Below are 24,680 nucleotides of genomic sequence, written 5' to 3'. Positions count from 1 at the left end.
GCATTGCTTGCTTTAATGGCAGTGAAAGATTTAACCCCCGACCTGCCAAATCAGAGCAAACAACTGAATAAATAAATGCCTTGCTGCTGGTAAATATTTAATGTAAAAAAACCATAAGGTACAAATCTATATTTAGAGCAATGTTAGAATAATCCTTATTATGGGGGCTGGGTTCAATCGGGCAGATAATGTTTATTGCTAGGAAATATCTGCACTCCAGGTCTATCTCTGCCTGTTCTGTCCGCTCCAGGTCTATCTCTGCCTGTTCTGTGCCCGTTCTGTCTGCTCCAGGTCTATCTCTGCCCGCTCTGTGCCACTTTCTGCCCGCCCCAGGTCTCTCTCTGCCCGCTATGTGACCGTTCTGCCTTCCCCAGGTCTCTCTCTGCCTGTTCTGTGCCCGTTCTGCCCATCCCAGGTCTCTCTGTGCCCGTTCTGTCCGCCCCAGGTCTTTTTGCCTGCTCTGTGCCGGGTCTGCCCGCCCCAAGTCTCTCTGTCCGCTCAGCGCCCCGTTCTGTCCACTCCAGGTCTCTCTCGCTGCCCGCTCTGCGCCCGGGTCTGTGCACCCAAGGTCTATCTCTGCCCGCTCTGCGCCCGTTCTGTCTGCCCCTGGTCTCTCTCTGCCCACTCTGCGCCCGTTCTGTCTGCCCCCGGTCTCTCGCTGCCCGCTCTGCGCCCGGGTCTGTGCACCCAAGGTCTATCTCTGCCCGCTCTACACCCATTCTGTCCGCCCCCGGTCTCTCTCTGCCTGTTCTGTCCGCCCCCGGTCTCTCTCTGCCCATTCTGCCCACCCCCAGGTCTCGCTGCCCGCTCTGCGCCCGTTCTGTCCGCCCCAGGTCTCTTTGCCCGCTCTGCGCCTGGGTCTGTGCGCCCCTTGTCTATCTCTGCCCGCTCTGCGCCCGTTCTGTCCGCCCCAGGTCTCTTTGCCCGCTCTGCGCCTGGGTCTGTGCGCCCCTTGTCTATCTCTGCCCGCTCTGTGCCCATTCTGCCCGCCCCCAGGTCTCGCTGCCCGCTCTGCGCCCGTTCTGTCCGCCCCAGGTCTCTTTGCCCACTCTGCGCCTGGGTCTGTGCGCCCCTTGTCTATCTCTGCCCGCTCTGTGCCCATTCTGCCCGCCCCAGGTCTCTCTGCCCGCTCTGCGCCCAGGTCTGTCCGTTCCAGGTCTCTCGCTGCGCCCGTTCTGCCCGCTCCAGGTCTCTCTGCCCGCTCTGCACCCGTTCTGCCTGCCCCAGGTCTATCTCTGCCCGCTCCGTGCCCCATTCTGCCTGCCCCAGATCTCTCTCTGCCCGCTCTGCGCCAAGGTCTGTCTGCCCCAGGTCTCTCTCTGCCCGCTCTGCGCCCAGGTCTGTGCGCCCCATGTCTCTCTGTCCACATTTTGCGCCCATTCTGTGCACCCCAGGTCTCTCCGCCCACTCGGCGCTCTGTTCTGTTCGCCCCAGGTCTCTGCCCGCTCTGCGCCTGGGTCTGTGCGCCCCAGGTCTCTCTGCCCACTCTGCACCCATTCTGCGCACCCCAGGACTCTCTCTGCCCACTCAGTGCCCCGTTCTGTCCGCCCCAGGTCTCTCTCTGCCCACTCTGCACCCGTTCTGCCCATTCCAGGTCTCTCTGCCCACTCGGCGCCACGTTCTGTCCGCCCCAGGTCTCTCTCTGCCCACTCTGCACCCGTTCTGCCCATTCCAGGTCTCTCTCTGCCCACTCTGCGCCTGGGTTAGTTGGCAACACAGAGGGAAATCAGCTTGAGTAAGGACCAAAAGGTAACAGCCGGAGAGCGCAGACACAGAAAGCCCCCTGGGGCAATTAGACAGCAGCAGGGAAAATAAGTGGCTACTTATCTGGCAGAGAGAGATAGGTTTGTTCCCAGGAGAGCAGACCTAATTCCTGCACAGATTTCCTGCCTGACGTGCTCAGAGGTGACAAACTCTGGGGTAAAATAGCAGCACCCGCTAGGGAAACCAGAAATTAACCCTTTCCCCGACAGAGGGCTCTATAACGCATGGCATAGCTATATATATATATATATGTGTGTATAATATATATATGTATAGGTATACAGTAAGTATGTGTATATATATACAGTGGTTGACAAATCACCAAAAAATCTACTCGCCACACAAAAAAATCTACTCGCCACCTAGTACCAAACGTGTGCTGCTTGGGCCAATATTTACTCGCCCGGGGGTTAAATCCACTCGCCCGGGGCGAGCAAATGTATAGGTTTGTCGAACACTGTATATATATATATATATATATATATATATATATTTATATCACACACACACCTGTGTATCTGCATACAGGGAACTGCGTCTCTGGGCCGCTCTGGCAGAGACAAGGTTAAGCGATACTGTGCACGGCTCACCTGCAAATTTACCAAACACATTGTGCCATCTTATTATGTATGCGCTTAAATAAAGAGAGAGAGGTGGTATTGCCTCTGGCAGTGTAAGGGTTAAGAGATGGCATCGCCTCCGGTAGTGGAAGGGTTAAAGAGATGGCATCTCCCTCCGGCAGTGTAGGGGTTAAAAGATGATCTCTCCCCCTCCGGCAGTGTAGGGGTTAGGAGATGGCATCTCCCTCCGGCAGTGTAGGGGTTAAGAGATGCCATGTTATGCAAGCATATATAGATACAGGCGCTAAACCGGCGCACGCTGCAGAGCATTGCATCCTGGCGCCCTTCCTAAAAACAGACCCCCCCCCCCTCACTACGCTGCAACGAATGGAAAGAAACCGGCGCTTTCCTCGCCGCCAACACTCCGATTTCTCGGTGCACCTTACTGTTCCCGGCGATGCATCTTCCTGCTTCTTAGATTGTCAGCTGTGCGGTTCAGGAATCCCATGGTGGCCCGGCTTATTCCTCTGGGACCCCGAGCCGCATATACCTTTGCCGACCACCTACACCTGTAAAGCCTCGCAAGGACCCCCATCTTACCTTAGTACTCCTGTCCGTCCCCCCCGTGAACGAAACGCCGCGGCTGCCGATAGCGTGGGACGTGGCCCCTTTTAAATTCCACCGGGGTAGACTTCTTGTGCTCCCCGCGCACTCTGCTACTCCCCGCACACTCTGCTAGTCCCCGTGCACAGCTGTCACTGCTCTCCGCGAGATGACTCGACTGCTCGCTGCACCATGTGCTTCTCACTTAAAGCCCCTTGTGAAACTTACAGCTTCCAGCAGACACGCGGCCCCTCCTACAAAGGGGGGGGGGGGGAGGAAGGTCGTCGGATGACATCAGCAGCAAACTTTAAGCCCCGCCCACTCTTGCTAACGCGCATTCTACAGGGCTGACTATGTACGGGGAGCCGAGATATTTGTCACTCAGGAGAAAATACACGCATCTCTCTCTCTCGCTTTATATATATATTTATATGTACATTTGCTAAATTTGGCACAGATTGTTATTTGGGGAGACATGACGTAGTAAAACGGGAAATGTTAAGGAGGTACAATTTATTCATAACTCCTCATATTACCCCATATAGCCACTCTCTATAACTCCTCCTATTACCCATACAACTGCTCTGTATAACCCCTCCTATTACCCCATATAACCGCTCCCTATACCTCCTATTGCTCCATATAACAGCTCCCTATAACTCCTCTGTCTCACTCAGAGTCCATGTAATAACATAAAGAACTTGTCTGTCCATGAACGCGTCGGCCATTGTAATTGTTAAACTCACAGATTTCTGGCTGTTCAGAAGCAGAGGGGTAAAACACATCAGAGCGATGATGTTGGGCAAATCTGTGAAGGAGGGAAGCTAAATAGTGACACGATTACGTGCCACTATTTACACGATGTTAGGAGCGAAACGCGTGGGTGACCCCTGGACTTCACTGTTTGCATTTATGAGGCTCAAAGTAAGTGCAGGAGCCAAGAGAGGAAGTTAGAGAAGCAGAGGGAGAGAAACAGAGAGGAGAGGGGGGGGGGGAGAGAAAGAGAGCGAAGGAGAGGGGGGAGAGATGAGAGAGACGGAGAGGGGGAAAGATGAGAGGAAGGAGAGAGGGCGAGATGAGAGAAAAGGAGAAGGTGGAGAGAGGGAGAGATGAGAGAGAAGGAGAGTTGGAGAAATGAAAGAGTAGGAGAGGGAGAAATGAGAGAGAAGGAGAGGGGGAGATGAGAGAGAAGGAGAGGGAGATGAGATGAGAGAAAAGGAGAAGGTGGATAGGGAGAGATGAGAGAGATGGAGAAATGAAAGGGGAGGAGAGAGGGAGATTAGGGAGAAATGAGAGAGAAGGAGAGGGAGATGAGGGAGGAGAGAGGGAGAAATGAAAGAGGAGAGGGAGGAGAGAGGGTGAGATGAGAGAGAGGGAGAAGGATAGAGGGATCAGAGAGGGGGAGAGGGAGAGATGAGAAAGCACTTCTCCAGTGACCCCGCACAGGAGCCCAGCTGTGAAAATAACAGAGGCTGTCACCGTCCCCAGAACAGGGACACAAGCGCTGCAATTATATGTCCCCTCGCGGGCTGCGGGGGTGAGGGGGCTGTAAACTGCCATCACCTGGAACTCGGGGGTTAGCTGGCACTGCCATCACAGGAGCTCAGGGGAGGCTGGCACTGCCATCACCGGGGCTCAGAGGGGGGGCTGGCACTGCCATCACAGGGGCTCAGAGGGGGGGGGTGGCACTGCCATCACAGGAGCTCAGGGGAGGCTGGCACTGCCATCACCTGTGCTCAGAGGGGGGGTTAGCTGGCACTGCCATCATCGGGGCTCAGAGGGGGGGGGGGGTGGCACTACCATCACAGGGGCTCAGGTTGGGGCTGGCACTGCCATCACCGGGGCTCAGAGGGGGGGTGGCACTGCCATCACAGGGGCTCAGTGGGGGGGGGGCTGGCACTGCCATCACAGGGGCTCAGTGGGGGGGGGCTGGCACTGCCTTCACAGGGGATTGGGGGGGCTGGCACTGCCATCACATGGGATTGGGGGGGGGCTGGCACTGCCATCACATGGGATTGGGGGGGGGGCTGGCACTGCCATCACGGGGGATTGGGGGGGGCTGGCACTGCTATCACAGGGGATTGGGGGGGGGCTGGCACTGCCATCACGGGATGGGGGGGGGCTGGCACTGCCATCACAAGGGATTGGGGGGGGGGGCTGGCACTGCTATCACAGTGGATTGGAGGGGGGGGTCACTGGCAGTACAGGAGCTCAGACACTGACAGCACAGGGTATTATAATGGACAGGTTCTAATAATAAGGGTGTTCTTATAATGGGAGTGTTATTATTAGGGTGTTCTTATAATGGGAGTGTTGTTATTATTAGGGTGTTCTTATAATGAGTGTTGTTACAAGGGGAGTGTTGTTGTAATAAGGGTGTTCATAAATGGGGGTGTTCTTATAATGAGAGTGTTCTTATAATGGTGTTGTTCTTATAATGATGGTGTTCATATACGGGGGTGATCTTATAACTGTAGAACGATGCAAAGTATCTCTATATACTGATAATGAACATGCCGAGTTGTATAATGATACTGGGTATCTCTATACACGATAAAAAACATGCAGCTCTGTGTAATGATAGAGTATCTCTATATACGGATAATCAACATGCTGAAATGTATAATGGTGCTGAATATCTATACACTGATAATGAACGTGCTGTTTCCCTGCTCTGTATACATAGATACAGTGCCAGCCTCTCCTCTCTGTATATACAGGCACGGTGCCAGCCTCTGCTCTCTGTATATACAGGTACGGTGCCAGCCTCCGCTCTCTGTATATACAGGTACGGTGCCAGCCTCCGCTCTTTGTATATGCAGGTACGGTGCCAGCCTTCGATCTCTGTATACACAGGTACAGCCTCCGCTCTCTGTATATACAGGTACAGTGCCAGCCTCCGCTCTTTGTATATACAGGCACGGTGCCAGCCTCCGCTTTCTGTATATACAGGCACAGTGCCAGCCTCTCCTCTCTGTATATACAGGCACGGTGCCAGCCTCTGCTCTCTGTATATACAGGTACGGTGCCAGCCTCCGCTCTCTGTATATACAGGTATGGTGCCAGCCTCCGCTCTTTGTATATACAGGTACAGTGCCAGCCTCCGCTCTTTGTATATGCAGGTACGGTGCCAGCCTTCGATCTCTGTATACACAGGTACAGCCTCCGCTCTCTGTATATACAGGTACAGTGCCAGCCTCCGCTCTCTGTATATACAGGCACGGTGCCAGCCTCCGCTCTCTGTATATACAGGCACGGTGCCAGCCTCCGCTCTCTGTATATACAGGCACGGTGCCAGCCTCCGCTCTCTGTATATACAGGCACGGTGCCAGCCTCCGCTCTCTGTATATACAGGCACGGTGCCAGCCTCCGCTCTCTGTATATACAGGTACGGTGCCAGCCTCCGCTCTTTGTATATACAGGTAAGGTGCCAGCCTTTGCTCTCTGTATACACAGGTACAGCCTCTGCTCTCTGTATATACAGGTACGGTGCCAGCCTCCGCTCTCTGTATATACAGGCACGGTGCCAGCCTCCGCTCTCTGTATATACAGGTACGGTGCCAGCATTTGCTCTCTGTATACACAGGTACAGCCTCCACTCTCTGTGTATACAGGTACGGTGCCAGCCTCCGCTCTCTGTATATACAGGCACGATTCCAGCCTCCGCGCTCTGTATATACAGGCACGGTGCCAGCCTCCGCTCTATGTATATACAGGTACGGTGCCAGCCTTCGCTCTCTGTATACACAGGTACAGCCTCCGCTCTCTGTATACACAGCAGTGCACGTGGCGTGCACACACTGTGTATACAGTCAGTGTGTGTGGATGTCATACTCTGCACACAGTGTTCTCTGTCTCTATGGCGACACACTCGCACGGAGCACCATGACAAAAGATGCTGCTGTCACCATGGCGATCAGGCACAACAATCGTCCCCAGGCCCCCGCCCGCCTGCTCATAAGCTCAAGGTCCCTCTTATATGGGGTGTGAGGGGGGGGGGGGAATCATCATCACTGGGACAATAGGGAGCAGGTGACAGGGCAAAGACAGCGGCCTCCGCTCATAATATATACATATACCCTCCCATATTGTGTGTATGTATGTATATATATATATCCTCTCATACAGTATATATATATATATATATACACACACACACACACACACACACACACACCGATACCATGTTGATGCCACGAAATGAGGAGACAGCACTCAATTTAGAAGCAAGTAAGGTGTGTATTAGTAATAAGGCACAAAAACTCCAACGTTTCGGTCCTCAGTATGGGAGCTTCCTCAGGGTAGTGCACTGTGTGTGTGTGTGTGTATATATATATATAACGGAAATAGCCGTGTTAGTCCAGTTGCGATAGTGCAGAATAAATGAGTTCTTCTTTATTAGGTGATACAGTACATTACAGTACAGTACATTTTTTATTTGGACTAACAATTTATTTCATAGGACAAGCGTTCGAGAGTTCTCCTCTCTTCCTCAGGTCGGCAATACCTGAGGAAGAGAGGAAAACTCTCAAAAGCTTATAATATATATATATATATAATCAAAAAATAAATAGATGATACCGTTCTGTGGCTAACGAAATGCTTTTATGTGTGCGAGCTATTTTTAATTATTGAAGCTCGGCTAACACGGTACTGATACCTCTACATATATATATATATATATATATATATATATATATATATATATATATATATACACACACACTTATACAGTGTGTGTGTGTGTGTGTGTGTGTGTGTGTATATGTGTATATGTGTATGAGAGGGTACATACACACACAGTGCACCACCCTGAGGAAGGTCCCATACTGAGGACCGAAACGTTGGAGTTTTTGTGCCTTATTACTAATACACACCTTACTTGCTTCAGAATTGAGTGCGGTCTCCTCATTTTGTGGCATCAACATGGTATCGTTGTCTTATTATTACTTACCTATGGCAGCGCTGACTGACTATGTTATATATATATATATTGTTTTCTTAAATTATTTATTTATTTATGAGAGGGTATATATGTATTAATATTTACTGTATGAAGGGTATATAAATGTGTATATAGTGAAGGAGTATATAAATATGTATATACTGTATAAGGGGTATAAAGTGTATGAGAGATATATACTGTATGATGGGTATATACTGTATAAGGAGTATATATCGTGTAATTATAAACCTATGAATTATTGTATTTATCCATGAAACACAATCGCTCCTGCAGGTAATCTCAGATACATTCTCAAATGCAGGTAATCTCGGATACATTCTCAGGTGCAGGTAATCTCCGATACATTCTCAGGTGCAGGTAATCTCTGATACAATCTCAGATACAGGTAATCTCCGATACAATCTCAGATACAGGTAATCTCCGATACAATCTCAGATACAGGTAATCTCCGATACAATCTCAGGTGCAGGTAATCTCCGATACATTCTCAGGTGCAGGTAATCTCCGATACATTCTCAGGTGCAGGTAATCTCCGATACATTCTCAGGTGCAGGTAATCTCCGATACAATCTCAGATACAAATAATCTCAGGTGCTTGTAATCTCAGATACATTCTCAGGTGCAGGTAATCTCAGGTACAGGTATTCTCAGGTGCAGGTAATCTCAGATACATTCTCAGGTACAGGTATTCTCGGATGCAGGTAATCTCAGGTACATTCAGCACATTCACATCTCAGTGTTAAAGAATCACTGTGTCTCTCCTGCTGTGTATTTTTTATTCTGCAGGTATTTAGGATGACATATAATCCAACCTCTCTGCATCCGTCTGTGACCTTTCTCCATCCGTCTGTGACCTCTCTCCACCCCACTCCAATCTCTCCCCATCCATCTGTGAGCTCCCCCCTCCCCCCCCCCCCATCTTCAACCTCTCCCCATCTGTCTGTGAACTCTCCCCACCCATCTCAGCTCCCTCATTCAGAAGCAGTGGCGATGCACCACAAAAGGCCCCTTCTCCTCGTACAGTGCGCGGCTAATCCAGATGTTCTGAAAGGAGTCCAGACAGCCGACGATAGAGCCCCCAAGCCAGGCAGAGAACTTGCGGTGGGGTGAGGCCATAACGTTGATGGACGACCTCCCTTTCTCCGCGCGGCAAAGCTCCTTCTTCATCCTTTCCGGGAAACCGCGGAAGTGCGAGGACCCCCCACAGACAACCACATTGGAGAGCATCTGGGCCTGGTGTTCTGGGGCACACTTGAAGACGCTGCTCATGGCATGAGCGTGGAGGCCCACCTCTGGGAATCCCAGGGCAGTGGGGGCAAAGAGGGCCTCAGGGCAGCGGAAGCGCTCACTACCAATGGAAATAACCTGCCCATCGGGGAGGGTGAAGTCTATTAGGTAATTCTTCTCATCGCCCCGGATTTCAGCTTCAATGTCAGAGGACACATAGCAGCATTTCTCCTTGATGTCGCACACCAGTCCCATCTCACCTTCGCTGAAGGGGTTACCGCATTCTGCCATCAGCTTGGCTAAGTAGTCAGTCAATGCCTCTCCAGCAAGGTCCAGTCGGTAGGTGGCATGGGGCAGGATGTAGCCATCATATATGGGCGCTGTGTAGGAAGTCCCATGCCCTGATTCCACCACAAGCCCTGATGTGCGGCCATAGGAATACATGGACAGCAGGGACTGGTGAGAGATATACATAGCGGGGACCCTGAAATTTTCAAACAGCAGCTCTGCCACCTTTTCCCTGTTGGTTGTTGGTGATAGGGGGGCATCAGCGATAAGGATAGCCAGCTCCTCGGGAGAGATGCTCAGCTCAGTGTAGAATATATGGTGCCACAGCATCTCCAAGGCGTCCCAATCCGTCACCACACCGTGAGTCATCACCTTCCTCCTGTCCACGTCGGAGCGTCCCTTCAGGACCCCATCTCCAATGTAGTAAAGAGGAGTATCCTTGCCTCTCATTTTGGGGACTCCAACAACTGTCCTCACCACCGACCTGGGCTTCTCGTCTCCGGAGAACCCTGACTTGGTGAAGCCGGTGCCCGTGTCGATGATAACGGAGGCAAGGTCCTTGTACCTCTCGGAGAGGTCGGAGTTAGATGAGGTGCCCTTGGATGTGGAGCACCTAGAAGGGCTTTTTGAGGCCGGGCTTCTTGGCCCTCTCCTGGTGTCAGCCTTCCTCGAAGGTCCAGCATCCTCCCTCTGGGGGCTCCATCTGCTCATGTTTCAGTTGGACTGGGCCATCGAATGAATAACTGCAGAAAGGATGGACACAGAAGCCTGTGACATCATTACTAGAGAACAGAGTGATGATGTCATAATGCAGATGCTGCTCCCCCCGTCCCGCCGTTCAGCTCGTCTGTCCACATCTACAATCCAGGCCCCAGGGTCTATGAAACAAGTTCCATTGAAAGAGACATATATGGGGAAGAGTTATTGTAAACAGTTATATGGAGCAAGAGGAGTTATAGGTAGTGGTTATATGGGGCAATAGGAGGAGTTATAGGGAGCGGTTATATGGGGCAATAGGAGGAGTTATAGGGAGCGGTTATATGGGGCAATAGGAGGAGTTATAGGGAGAGGTTATATGGGGCAATAGGAGGAGTTATAAGGAGTGGTTATATGGGGCAATAGGAGGAGTTATAGGGTGTGGTTATATGGGGTAATAGGAGGAGTTATAGGGTGTGGTTATATGGGGTAATAGGAGGAGTTATAGGGAGGGGTTATATGGGGTAATAGGAGGAGTTATAGGGAGAGGTTATATGGGGCAATAGGAGGAGTTATAGGGTGTGGTTATATGGGGTAATAGGAGGAGTTATAGGGTGTGGTTATATGGGGTAATAGGAGGAGTTATAGGGAGGGGTTATATGGGGTAATAGGAGGAGTTATAGGGAGGGGTTATATGGCGTAATAGAAGGAGTTATAGGGAGGGGTTATATGGGGTAATAGGAGGAGTTATAGGGAGCGGTAATATGGGGCAATAGGAGGAGTTATAGGGAGTAGTTATATGGGGTAATCGGAGGAGTTATAGGGAGCGGTTATATGGGGTAATAGGAGGAGCTATAGAGAGCAGTTATATGGGGTAATAGGAGGAGTTCTAGGGAGCGGTTAAATGGGGTAATATGAGGAGTTATAGGGAGCGGTTATATGGGGTAATAGGAGGAGCTATAGAGAGCAGTTATATGGGGTAATAGGAGTTCTAGGGAGCGGTTAAATGGGGTAATATGAGGAGTTATAGGGAGCGGTTATATGGGGTAATAGGAGGAGTTGCAGTGTAAGGAGTTACCTGTATATTCCCTTTTTATTGTTAGAGGGAACGTTAGAGAATCTGGGGGGAGAAGGTATTCTCGGACAGGGGTCAGTGCTGCGTCACATCGCTCTGCGGGGAGGTCAGTTTATTAAAGCCGTTTTTTATGCCTAAGGAAAATATCTTGATTTACTGTGCGAGACTTCGCGGGGGTCACCTCCAGCAGTGAGAGATACAGTAGCTCAGTCTGTGCACACTCCCTCTCTCTATCCCCCCTGAGTCTGTGCATGTAATTCTTCACCTCTATCTTTCTATCTGGCTTCAAACAGGCCGAGAGCTGCTCAGTTCAAAGGCTCCAAGCCCTGGAGAATTTGCACACAGTGAAGCCTGCAGGCAGCTCTTCAGAATCAAGCATGTGCTGCAATGTAGAGCTATATGAAGTTTGGTCTTACACAGAGTCCAAACTCAAATGCGTTGCGTGCTTATTTATACAATAATACCCTTTAATCCACCTAAATACCAGAGAAGACCTCGTCAGGTCTGGGGGCGTTGTATGAAACCAGTGTGGCAGTCCTGGCAAGCACCTGTGTGTTGGGGCTACCTTTAGTTTAACTGTCCGCAGGAAGATACTGTACGGGAGTGTTATATAAAGATATAAAGATACTCAGCCTTACGTTGCAGTACTGCATGTTAAGAATTAACTGTGTATAAATATACAGATCGCCTTCACTGCCAGAACGGTGGGCAACGCGGAGTATAGACATACTCGGCATCGTTATACACCACAGCATTCATCTTTATCAGTGTATAGATACTCTGCATCATTATACAGCACAGTGTGTTCATTATCAGTGTATAGATACTCAGCACCATAATACAACGCAGCGTGTTCATTATCAGTATATAGATACTCAGCACCATTATACAACGCAGTGTGTTCAGTGTCAGTGGCATAACTAACATTTTTGGCCTCCCTATAAAAAATGTTTTAAAGCCCCCCCCCCCGTGTCACTCTCCCCCCTCCCCACTGTAACTCTCCTACCATCTCTAAAGCTCCCCCTCCTCTTTCACTCACTCTCCCCCTCTCCTGTTTCACTCACTCTCCCCCTTCTCTTTAACTCTCTCACTCCACTCTAACTCTCACTTTTCCCCCTCCCTAACTCTCACACTCACTCCCCTCCACCCTTTCACTCTCACTCCCCCCCCACCCTTTCACTCTCACTCCCCCCCACCCTTTCACTCTCACTCCCCCCCTCCTCTCTAACTTACTTTTCCCCCTCCCTAACTCACACTCAATCCCCCTCCCCCTTCTTATCTTGCCTGGTGGGCAATGTGGGACAGAGATGAGTCCTCTGGTCCCGGATCGGTGAGGCGCACGGGCCACGCGGGCGAGTGCAGGAGTTGGGCCCGATTTCTGGGTGCCTGGTCTGACCGGGACACAGGTACACCGGCAGGGGGAAGGGGGCCTGGCGTGAGGGCCAGCGAGGAAACAAAGGCCCCGGCAGCCCGACGCGGAGGTTAGACCCGACCTCTAGCCATGTCCAGCTTCCAATGCATAGTGTATAGATACTCAGTGTCATTATACACTGCAGTGTGTTCATTATCAGTGTATAGATAGCTTCATTATACGTCGCGGTGTGTTCATTATTACAGGGCTGTTGATATATAGATACTCACCATCATTATACAGCGCAGCATGTTCATTATTACGGGTCTGTTGATATATAGATACTCAGCATCATTATACAGCGCTGCTTGTTCATTATTACGGGGCTGATGATATGTAGATACTCTGTATACGCGCAGCACCCCATTACCTGTGGCACAGTTTGCGGGCGCTGTCTCCGCCCCGTTCCCGCGAGCAGCGTTGAGGGAGCTGAGAGCTCCAGTGCAATTAATTTTGCCTCTGGCAGTGCAGATACGGGACACCCCCCATGGGGATAAATTAACCTGTTCTCCGCCAGGAAGGGGCATCATTTAGGGAATACTTCCCTCCTATCAAACCCTTTACGTTGTATGGGCCAGGTACACATTGCTCTGCAGTATTATTACCCCAAGCTGCGCGCACACACACACGCACACACACACACACACGCACAGCTGTAATGTAAACACAGCACTTTGTGTAACATTTCTCGCGGGGCATTTTTATTTCCCGGGGAACTCATTGAATGTGAATTATTTAAACTCTTTTGCAAATGTTTCCTCTAATTGAGATTTGTGAATTCATAGAGCCTGCAGGAGGCGACGTGCAGAGTATTACCGCGGGGAGCACTAATTATATGGTCACCCCCTTTCTAAGAACATGGTGCAGTGCAGCATGTTTATAGAGATACTCTGCATCATTATATAGTGCAGTATGCTCAGTATACAGACATACTGAGCACCATTATACAGTGCAGCATGTTCAGTATACAGAAAAACTCTGCATCACTACAGAGATACTCAGCATTATTATACAGTGCAGCGTGTATACAGAGATACTCAGCACCATTACACAATGCAGCGTGTATACAGAGATACTCAGCATAATTATACAGTGCAGCGTGTATACAGAGATACTCCTCATCATTATACCGTATAGCGTGTTTAGTATACAGAGATACTCAGCATCATTATAACGTGTAGTGTGTTCAGTATACAGAGATACTCAGCATAATTATACAGTGCAGCGTGTATACAGAGATACTCCTCATCATTATACCGTATAGCGTGTTCAGTATACAGAGATACTCAGCATCATTATAACGTGTAGTGTGTTCAGTATACAGAGATACTCAGATCATTATACCGTGTAGTGTGCTCAGAATACAGAGATACTCTTCATTATTATACAATGCAGATACTCAGTAACAGTGTATACCCTTCTCTAAGGCTCCTACCTCGTGTCCAGTCCTCTGATTCCAGTTCTTAATGAATTATGTTTGTTTAAAGGTTTTTTTTGCCCGTTTCCACGGCAACCTGTCCGCGGCAGGACCGGCCCGGAGAGAAATACTATTAACCCCTGCACGGCCTACGAGCTGGGAGCGCACTGCGGAGTACGTGTGTATGTCTGCGTGCAGCGCAGGGCCCACTAGCAAAGAAGGGGTTAAGGATGTCTATATATACTGTACATGCTGTTTGTGCAAATGCGTTGGTTGTTGTGTGTGTTTTCTGTGTGCTATGTGTACCATGTATGTGTGTTCCATGTATCTGTTATATATCTGTGTTATATGTGCGTGTTCTGTATGTAGTGTGCATGCGTGTTCTGTATGTAGTGTGCATGCGTGTTCTGTATGTAGTGTGCATGCGTGTTCTGTATGTAGTGTGCATGCGTGTTCTGTATGTAGTGTGCATGCGTGTTCTGTATGTAGTGTGCATGCGTGTTCTGTATGTAGTGTGTATGCGTGTTCATGTTCTGTATGTAGTGTGCATGCGTGTTCTGTATGTAGTGTGCATGCGTGTTCTGTATGTAGTGTGCATGCGTGTTCTGTATGTAGTGTGCATGCGAGTTCTGTATGTAGTGTGCATGCGTGTTCTGTATGTAGTGTGCATGCGTGTTCTGTATGTAGTGTGTATGCGTGTTCATGTTCTGTATGTAGTGTGCATGCGTGTTCTGTATGTAGTGTGCATGCGTGTTCTGTATGTAGTGTGCATGCGTGTTCTGTATGTAGTGTGCATGCGTGTTCTGTATGTAGTGTGCATGCGTGTTCTGTATGTAGTGTGTATGCGTGTTCTGTATATAGTGTGTATGTGTGTTCTGTATGTAGTGTGCATGCGTGTTCTGTATTTAGTGTGCATGCGTGTTCTGTATGTAGTGTGCATGCGTGTTCTGTATATAGCATGTATGTTGGTTCTGTATGTAGTGTGTATGAGTGTTCTGTATGCAGTGTGCATGCGTGTTCTGTATGTAGTGTATATGTGGGTTCTGTATGTAGTGTGTATGTGTGTTCTGTATGCATGTCCTGTATGTAGCGTGTATGCAGGTTCTGTATGTAGTGTGTTTGCGTGTTAGGTATGCGTGTTATATACATGTGATGTATCTCTCTCTGGATTATTAATTACACTGTGATAGTGCCGATCAGGGCACCATCGCACAGAATCTCCCGTTGAAGTCAATGTGGCCCAACCGGCACTATCACCGTTTAATGAATAAACCATTCTCCCTCTCTCTCTGGGGCTTATTCTGTAATCTCCGTTAGCGCGTGCGATCTGCACAGAAAGCCCCATTCAAGTCAGCAGGGCTTTCCGTGCATATCGCACGTCTCAGCGCTAAAGGAGTTTACAGAATAAACCCCGTAGTCCCCAACCCATCCCCCTGATTACTGACTCCCTCTCCACCATCTCTCCTCTACCCCCTCTTTTCACCTTCCTTGCTCTCTCCCTCTCCATTGCTATCTCCTCTCCCACTCCCTTGCTCTCTCTCCTCTCCCCCTCCCTTGCTCTCTCTTCTCTCCCTTGCTCTCTCTTCTCTCCCCCTCCCTTGCTCCCTCTTCTCTCCCCCTCCCTTACTCTCTCTTCTCTCCCCCTCCCTTACTCTCTCTTCTCTCCCCCTCCCTTGCTCTCTCTTCTCTCCCCCTCCCTTGCTCTCTCTTCTCTCCCCCTCATCATTTCTTTATACTTCTTTTCATCTCTGTCCATTCAGATCCCTCTTTGTTGAAGCTGGTACATGTCCTGATGCTTCACAAGTAGCTACTCACCCCACGCCCCCCTTTCCCCCCTCTCTAACACGTAGACCCCCAGCTCCATTAACCTATTATTCACTTGCCAGCTCTGCAGATCACCGAAAGAATTAGCGGGCACTGTGTGCATGTGTTGGGTGGCACAAATACTCTGAATGCTCTGTGTGTGGGGGTCCACAGATACTCTGCATGCGAGGAGGGGGGGCACAGATACTCTGCATGCTCTGTGTGCGGGGGAGGGGGGCACAGATACTGTGCATGCTCTGTGTGTTCGGGGGCACAGATACTCGGCATGTTGTGTGTGTTGGGGGGCACAGATTCTCTGCATGCTTTGGGTGCGGGTGGTCACAGATACTCTGCATGCTCTGTGTGCGGAGGGAGCACAGATACTCTGCATGCTCTGTGGGCGGAGGGAGCACAGATACTCTGCATGCTCTGTGTGCAGAGGGGCACATTCTGTGCATGCGGGGAGGGGGGCACAGATACACTGCATGCTCTGTGTGCGGGGGGGCACAGATACTCTGCATGCTCTGTGTGCGGGGGGCACAGATACTCTGCAAGTTCTGTGTGTGGGGGGGGCACAGATACTCTGCATGCAGGGAGGGGGCACAGATACTCTGCATGCTCAGTGCAGGGGGAGGAGAGCACGAATACTCTGCATGTTCTGTGTGTGTGGGGGGGCACAGATACTCTGCATGTTCTGTGTGTGGGGGGGCACAGATACTCTGCATGCGGGGAGGGGGCACAGATACTCTGCATGCTCTGCAGGGGGAGGAGAGCACGAATACTCTGCATGCTCTGTGTGTGTGGGGGGGCACAGATACTCTGCATGTTCTGTGTGTGTGGGGGGGGCACAGATACTCTGCATGTTCTGTGTGTGGGGGGCACAGATACTCTGCATGTTCTGTGTGTGGGGGGGCACAGATACTCTGCATGCTCTGTGTGTGGGGGGCACAAATACTCTGCATGCTTTGTGTGTGGGGGGTCACAGGTACTCTGCATGCTTTGTGTGCGGGGGGTCACAGGTGCGCTGCATGCTCTGTGTGGGGGGGGGAGCACAGATACTCTGCATGCCCTGTTTTCGGGGGGTGGGAGCACAGGTACTCTGCATGCTTTGTGTGCGGGGGGTGGCACAGATACTTGCATGCAGGGGGGTACAGATACTCTACATGCTCGGTGCAGGGGGTGGCACAGATACTCTGCATGCTCTGTGTGCAGGGGGCACAGATACTCTGCATGCTCTGTGTGTGGGGGGCACAGATACTCTGCATGCTCTGTGTGTGAGGAGGGGGCACAGATACTCTGCATGCTCTGTGTGCGGGGGTAGCACAGATACTCTGCATGCTCTGTGTGCGGGGAGGGGGCACAGATACTCTGCATGCTCTGTGTGCGGGGAGGGGGCACAGAGGTTCTTCATGCTCTGTGTGCGGGGAAGTGACACAGATACTCTGCATGCTCTGTGTGCGGGGGGGCACAGATACTCTGCATGCTCTGTGTGCGGGGGGGCACAGATACTCTGCATGCTTTGTGTGCGGGGGGGCACAGATACTCTGCATGCTTTGCGTGCGGGGGAGTGCAGATACTCTGCATGTTCTGTGTGCGGTGAGGGTGGCACAGATACTCTGCATGCTCTGTGTTTGGGGGGGTGGGAGCACAGATACTCTGCTTTGTGTGCGGGGGGTGGCACAGATACTTGCATGCAGGGGGGCACAGATACTCTGCATGGTCGGTGCAGGGGGTCACACAGATACTCTACACACTCTGTGTGCGGGGGGGGCACAGAGGTTCTTCATGCTCTGTGTGCGGGGGGGTGGAACAGATACTCTGCATGCTCTGTGTGCGGGGGTAGCACAGATACTCTGCATGCTCTGTGTGTGGGGGGGTACAGAGGCTCTTCATGCTCTGTGTGGGGGGGTGGAACAGATACTCTGCATCTATGTGTGTGGGGGGGGCACATATACTCTGCATGCTTTGTGTGTGGAGGGAGCACAAAGACTGCATGCAGGGGGGAGCACAGAGACTCTGCATACAGGGGGTGCACAGATACTCTGCATGCAGGGGGGAGCACAGAGACTCTGCATGCAGGAGGGGCACAGATACTCTGCATGCAGGGGGGAGCACAGATACTCTGCATGCAGGAGGGGCACAGATACTCTGCATGCAGGGGGGAGCACAGAGACTCTGCATGCTCTGTGTGCGGGGGGGCACAGATATGCTGCATGCTCTGTGTGCGGGGGGCACAGATACGCTGCATGCTCTGTGTGTGGGGGGGGGGCACAGATACTCTGCATGCTCTGTGTGCGGGGGGGCGGGGGCACAGATACTATGCACCTTTGTGTGGCCTTCACATTCCTAAGTGTTAATTCAGCTGGGAGAATGTGTGCCAGTGCATTGTGTTTGTGTATTTATATAGTGTGTGTGTGTGTGTGTGTGTGTGTGTGTATTGTCTGTATAGAGTGTGTGTAGTACAATATGTGTGTGGCCTTCACATCGCTGAGAGAATATTACAATACAAATGTTGTTCTTTGTTGTGTAGGGTTGTGTGACTGTGTGTGTGTCTTTATGCCAGTGCAGGCAGCGGCAGTGGCAGCCTCGCCCTCACACAGCACAGGCAGCAGCAGTGGCAGCCTCGCCCTCACACAGCACTGGCAGCGGCAGTGCCAGCCTCTCCCTCACACCACAGGCAGTGCTAGCCTCGCCCTCACACAGCACAGGCAGCGGCAGTGCCAGCCTCGCCCTCACACAGCACTGGCAGCGGCAGTGCCACCTTCACCTCCTCACACAGTGTAGGCAACAGCAGTGCCACCTTTGCCCCCTCACATAGCACAGGCAACAGCAGTGGCAGCCTCGCCCTCACACAGCGCAGGTAGCGGCAGTGCCCGGCTCCCCTCACACAATGCAGGCAGCAGCAGTGCCAGCCTCACACACACCGTGCAAGCAGCGGCAATGCCAGGCTTCTCTAACACAGTGAGGGCAGCTGGCAGTGGCAGCCTCCCCTCACACAATGCAGGCAGTGGCAGTGCTAACCTTGCCCTCAGACACAGTACAGGCAGCGGTAGAGCCAGACTCAGCTAACATACATAGTGTGGCAGTGCCAACCTTGCCCTCAGACATACAGTGCAGGCAGCGATAGTGGCAGCCTCCCCTCACACACACATCACAGGCAGCGGCAATGCCATGCTCCCCTCACACAGTGCAGACAGTGGCAGTGCCAGCTTCCCTTCCCACACAGAGTGCAGGCAGCGGCAGTGCCAGACTCCCCCCATACACACAGTGCAGGCAGCAGCAGTGCCAGCCTCCCCTCACACACATAGTGCAAGCAGCAGCAGTGCCAGCCTCCCCTCACACACAGTGCAGGAAGCAGCAGTGCCAGCCTCCCCTCACACACACAGTGCAGGCAGCGGAAGTGCCAGCCTCCCCTCACATACACACAGTGCAGGCATTGGCAGTGTCAGCCTCCCCTCACATACACACAGTGCAGGCAGTGGCAGTGCCAGCTTCCCTTCCCACACACAGTGCAGGCAGTGGCAGTGCCAGCCTCCCCTCACATACACACAGTGCAAGCAGTGGCAGTGCCAGCCTCCCCTCACATACACACAGTGCAGGCAGTGGCAGTGCCAGCCTCCCCTCACGTACACACAGTGCAGGCAGTGGCAGTGGCAGTGCCAGCCTCCCCTCACATACACACAATGCAGACAGCAGCAGTGCCAGCCTCCGCTCACACTCACAGTGCAGGCAGCAGCAGTGCCAGCCTCCCATCACACACCTAGTGCAAGCAGCAGCAGTGCCAGCCTCCCCTCACGTACACACAGTGCAGGCAGTGGCAGTGCCAGCCTCCCCTCAAATACACACAGTGCAGGCAGTGGCAGTGCCAGCCTCCCCTCACATACACACAGTGCAAGCAGTGGCAGTGCCAGCCTCCCCTCACATACACACAGTGCAGGCAGTGGCAGTGCCAGCCTCCCCTCACGTACACACAGTGCAGGCAGTGGCAGTGGCAGTGCCAGCCTCCCCTCACATACACACAATGCAGACAGCAGCAGTGCCAGCCTCCGCTCACACTCACAGTGCAGGCAGCAGCAGTGCCAGCCTCCCATCACACACCTAGTGCAAGCAGCAGCAGTGCCAGCCTCCCCTCACGTACACACAGTGCAGGCAGTGGCAGTGCCAGCCTCCCCTCAAATACACACAGTGCAGGCAGTGGCAGTGCCAGCCTCCCCTCACATACACAGTGCAGGCAGTGGCAGTGCCAGCCTCCTCTCATGTACACACAGTGCAGGCAGTGGCAGTGCCAGCCTCCCTTCACATACACACAGTGCAGGCAGTGGCAGTGCCAGCCTCCCCTCACATACACACAGTGCAGGCAGTGGTAGCATCCCCTCACATACACATTGTGCAGGCAGTGGCAGTGCCAGCCTCCCCTCAGTCTCAGAGGGTGGGTGATGAGGTTTTGTCCAAATAAACTGAGCAAAATGTTCCTCCCGGGGAGACGATAAACATGTTTGTGTGCGTGTGTGCGTGTCCTCCCGATCCTGAGCTTCCTCTCATAGCAGCAGCTGTGAGAATTTGGAAGGATGGAAGGAAGTAGGAGGAGGCGGGGAGGGGGTAGCACTGGCAGAGAGGGGGTTAAGTAGATGAAAGTCTGCAGGTGAGACGATGTGCCCGGGATCTGTCCCATTGGCAGCTTTCTGCATCTAAATCCATACTCCCCAACATGCACACACAGCATCCTCTACTAATCTCAGCTCCCTCTCTGCACGTGCTATCCTCTGCTAACGCAGCTTCTCAGTATCCCAGTACTAGTCCCAGTGCACACATGCGCACACACTCACTGCAATCTCACACACAATGTAATCACATACACACACACAGTGTAATCACATATACACACATACAGTGTAAACGCATACACACATATAGTGTAAACGCATACACACACACACACACACACACACACACACACACAGTATAATCATATATACACACAGAGACAGTGTATACACACTCACTGAAATCACATACACAAACACACAGTGAAATCACATACACACACGCACACAGTGTAATCACACACACAGTGTGTGTAATCATATACACACACCGTGTAATCACACACACACACACACACACACACACACACACACACACACACACACACACTGTAATCACATGCACACACTCACTGTAATCACACACACACACACACACACAGTGTACTGTAATCACATATATAAATACAGACACAGTGTAACCACAAATACACACTAGCATGGCCTAAATTCAGCACCATGGCCAGCAGCCTCTCTCTGCTACCTCCACAACACACACACACAGTGTAATCCCACACAAACACAATGTAATAGCACGCTCACAGTGTAAATAGAGCACACACACGGTAATCACACACAAACATGATAATCACACACACACACACATACTTGAATCAAATATTTACACACACAGTGTAATCCCACAGAAACCAAGGGTAATCGCACACACAGTGTAATCCCCCTCCCCCCCCAACACACACACACCTATTCTGCATAGAAACATAGGATAAGATGGCAGTGTGGGGGGTGAGGCTGGCACTGCCCGTGTTATACCTGTTCTGCATAGAAACATTGGATAAGACGGCAGTGTGTGGGGTGAGGCTGGCACTGCCCGTGTTATACCTGTTCTGCATAGAAACATTGGATAAGACGGCAGTGTGTGGGGTGAGGCTGGCACTGCCCGTGTTATACCTGTTCTGCATATAAACATTGGATAAGACGGCAGTGTGTGGGGTGAGGCTGGCACTGCCCACATCATACCTGTTCTGCATATAAACATTGGATAAGACGGCAGTGTGTGGGGTGAGGCTGGCACTGCCCGCATTATACCTGTTTTGCATATAAACATTGGATAAGACGGCAGTGTGTGGGGTGAGGCTGGCACTGCCCGTGTTATACCTGTTCTACATATAAACATTGGATAAGATGGCAGTGTGTGCGGTGAGGCTGGCACTACCCGTGTTATACCTGTTCTGCATATAAACATTGGATAAGACAGCAGTGTGAGGGGTGAGGCTGGCACTGCCCGTGTTATACCTGTTCTACATATAAACATTGGATATAGACGGCAGTGTGTGGGGTGAGGCTGGCACTGCCCGTGTTATACCTGTTCTGCATATAAACATTGGATTAGACGGCAGTGTGTGGGGTGAGGCTGGCACTGCCCGTGTTATACCTGTTCTGCATATAAACATTGGATAAGACGGCAGTGTGTGGGGTGAGGCTGGCACTGCCCGTGTTATACCTGTTCTGCATATAAACATTGGATAAGATTGCAGTGTGGGGTGAGGCTGGCACTGCCCGTGTTATACCTGTTCTGCATATAAACATTGGATAAGATGGCAGTGTGTGGGGTGAGGCTGGGACTGCCCGTGTTATACCTGTTCTGCATAGAAACATTGGATAAGACGGCAGTGTGTGGGGTGAGGCTGGCACTGCCCACATCATACCTGTTCTGCATATAAACATTGGATAAGACTGCAGTGTGTGGGGTGAGGCTGGCACTGCCCGTGTTATACCTGTTCTGCATATAAACATTGGATAAGACGGCAGTGAGTGGGGTGAGGCTGGCATTGTCTGTGTTATACCTGTTCTGCATATAAACATTGGATAAGACGGCAGTGTGTGGGGTGAGGCTGGCACTGCCCACATCATACCTGTTCTGCATATAAACATTGGATAAGACGGCAGTGTGTGGGGTGAGGCTGGCACTGCCCGTGTTATACCTGTTCTACATATAAACATTGGATAAGATGGCAGTGTGTGCGGTGAGGCTGGCACTACCCGTGTTATACCTGTTCTGCATATAAACATTGGATAAGACAGCAGTGTGAGGGGTGAGGCTGGCACTGCCCGTGTTATACCTGTTCTACATATAAACATTGGATTAGACGGCAGTGTGTGGGGTGAGGCTGGCACTGCCCGTGTTATACCTGTTCTGCATATAAACATTGGATAAGACGGCAGTGTGTGGGGTGAGGCTGGCACTGCCCGTGTTATACCTGTTCTGCATATAAACATTGGATAAGATTGCAGTGTGGGGTGAGGCTGGCACTGCCCGTGTTATACCTGTTCTACATATAAACATTGGATTAGACGGCAGTGTGAGGGGTGAGGCTGGCACTGCCCGTGTTATACCTGTTCTGCATATAAACAGTGGATAAGACGGCAGTGTGTGGGGTGAGGCTGGCACTGCCCGTGTTATACCTGTTCTACATATAAACATTGGATAAGATGGCAGTGTGTGGGGTGAGGCTGGCACTGCCCGTGTTATACCTGTTCTGCATATAAACATTGGATAAGACGGCAGTGTGTGGGGTGAGGCTGGCACTGCCCGTGTTATACCTGTTCTGCATATAAACATTGGATAAGATGGCAGTGTGTGGGGTGAGGCTGGCACTGCCCGCATTATACCTGTTCTGCATATAAACATTGGATAAGATTGCAGTGTGAGGAAGGGGGAGACTAGCACTGCCGCTGCCCACAGATTTGTCCACACACACTTTGTCTCATTAAATCCCCCCCCTCCCCCCACTCCTCTCACCCCCACCCCCGGTTGAGCATCAATAAAGCGATTGAATTATATCCCTGACCTTGTCTTAACAAGTCAATTTCTCTCTGGTGTTTGATCAAATAGATGTGTGAGCAAAGCATACTGTAGGTGTGACAAGGGTCAGGGGCAAGCTAGGTCCTGTGACACAGTGACACTGACAGGAGAGTTCCTCTCACTGCAGGGTGACAGTGAGAGACAGGAGGGACGCCTCCCACTGCAGGGTGACAGTGACAGACAGGAGGAACGCCTCCCACTGCAGGGTGACAGTGAGAGACAGGAGGGACGCCTCCCACTGCAGGGTGACAGTGACAGACAGGAGGAACGCCTCCCACTGCAGGGTGACAGTGACACTGACAGGAGTGACGCCTCCCACTGCAGGGTCAGTGACACTGACAGGAGGAACGCCTCCCACTGCAGGGTGACAGTGACACTGACAGGAGGAACGCCTCCCACTGCAGGGTGACAGTGACACTGACAGGAGTGACGCCTCCCACTGCAGGGTGACAGTGACAGACAGGAGGGACGCCTCCCACTGCAGGGTGACAGTGACACTGACAGGAGTGACGCCTCCTACTGCAGGGTGACAGTGACACTGACAGGAGGAATGCCTCCCACTGCAGGGTGACAGTGACACTGACAGGAGGAACGCCTCCCACTGCAGGGTGACAGTGACACTGACAGGAGTGACACCTCCCACTGCAGGGTGACAGTGACAGACAGGAGGAACGCCTCCCACTGCAGGGTGACAGTGACAGACAGGAGGGACGCCTCCCACTGCAGTGACACAGACAGGACAGACCTATGCCCTCTGGAATCTGTCCCTCACATTACAATCCCAGTGACACAATGTGCATCTTCATGACATACAGATTTAGAGGTGTCAGGGCATATATTTCTACTCTGCATAAGGCTAGTGGTTACAGCATGACTATGCTCTGTGTAGTCCTAGGGGTGACAGGCTGGGTATCCTTGTATAGGCCTAGAGATGTCAGGAAGTGTATATTTGCTCTGTATAGCCCTATAGATGACAGGCTGAGGATCGTTGCACTACTCTCTATAGTCCTGGAGGTGTCAATCTGTTAATCTCTGCTCTGTATAGTCCTAGAGGTGACATGCTGAGTATCTCTGCTGTGTATTCCTAGAGGTATGTCCTGTCTTTCTAATTACCGCTCTGTAGATAAGTCGGAGGTCCGTGCGTTACCTCCCAGATCAGCATCGGGGAGCACACCCCATGTACATATTTCTGTAATACTCAGCACCACTTACGTTTTACT

General features: G+C 51.5%; 2 protein-coding genes and 1 long non-coding RNA gene across 5 annotated transcripts in view; 1 reads left to right on the top strand and 2 right to left on the bottom strand.

Annotated features, from left to right (window-relative positions):
• Positions 1-3,151, bottom strand: part of CAMKV (CaM kinase like vesicle associated) — a 75,087-nt gene extending 71,936 nt beyond the window's left edge. For all 3 annotated transcript variants that reach the window (XM_075574152.1, XM_075574153.1, XM_075574151.1), the window contains exon 1: positions 2,925-3,151. The gene's annotated coding sequence lies outside the window, so the exon portion shown is untranslated. The remainder of the gene's footprint in view (positions 1-2,924) is intronic.
• The window catches only part of LOC142468062 (uncharacterized), an 80,341-nt gene that overhangs the window by 42,160 nt on the left and 13,501 nt on the right, over positions 1-24,680 (top strand). The gene's annotated exons all lie outside the window — the stretch shown is intronic.
• LOC142468466 (actin-6-like) lies at positions 8,803-10,159 on the bottom strand. Its single transcript, XM_075575072.1, has one exon. The coding sequence runs from the start codon at positions 10,117-10,119 to the stop codon at positions 8,869-8,871; it is 1,251 nt and encodes a 416-aa protein (XP_075431187.1). The 5' UTR covers positions 10,120-10,159; the 3' UTR covers positions 8,803-8,868.

Source organism: Ascaphus truei, chromosome 17 (genome assembly GCF_040206685.1).
Source record: "Ascaphus truei isolate aAscTru1 chromosome 17, aAscTru1.hap1, whole genome shotgun sequence".
NCBI classification, from domain to species: domain Eukaryota; kingdom Metazoa; phylum Chordata; class Amphibia; order Anura; family Ascaphidae; genus Ascaphus; species Ascaphus truei.
The sequence above is the reverse complement of the archived record's forward strand: the minus strand, read 5'-3'. Positions and strand labels throughout refer to the sequence as shown.

What these genes read in the sequence shown, in the direction of transcription:
- LOC142468466 (XM_075575072.1), bottom strand. Translation starts at nt 10,119, where the DNA reads ATGAGCAGATGGAGCCCCCAGAGGGAGGATGCTGGACCTTCGAGGAAG.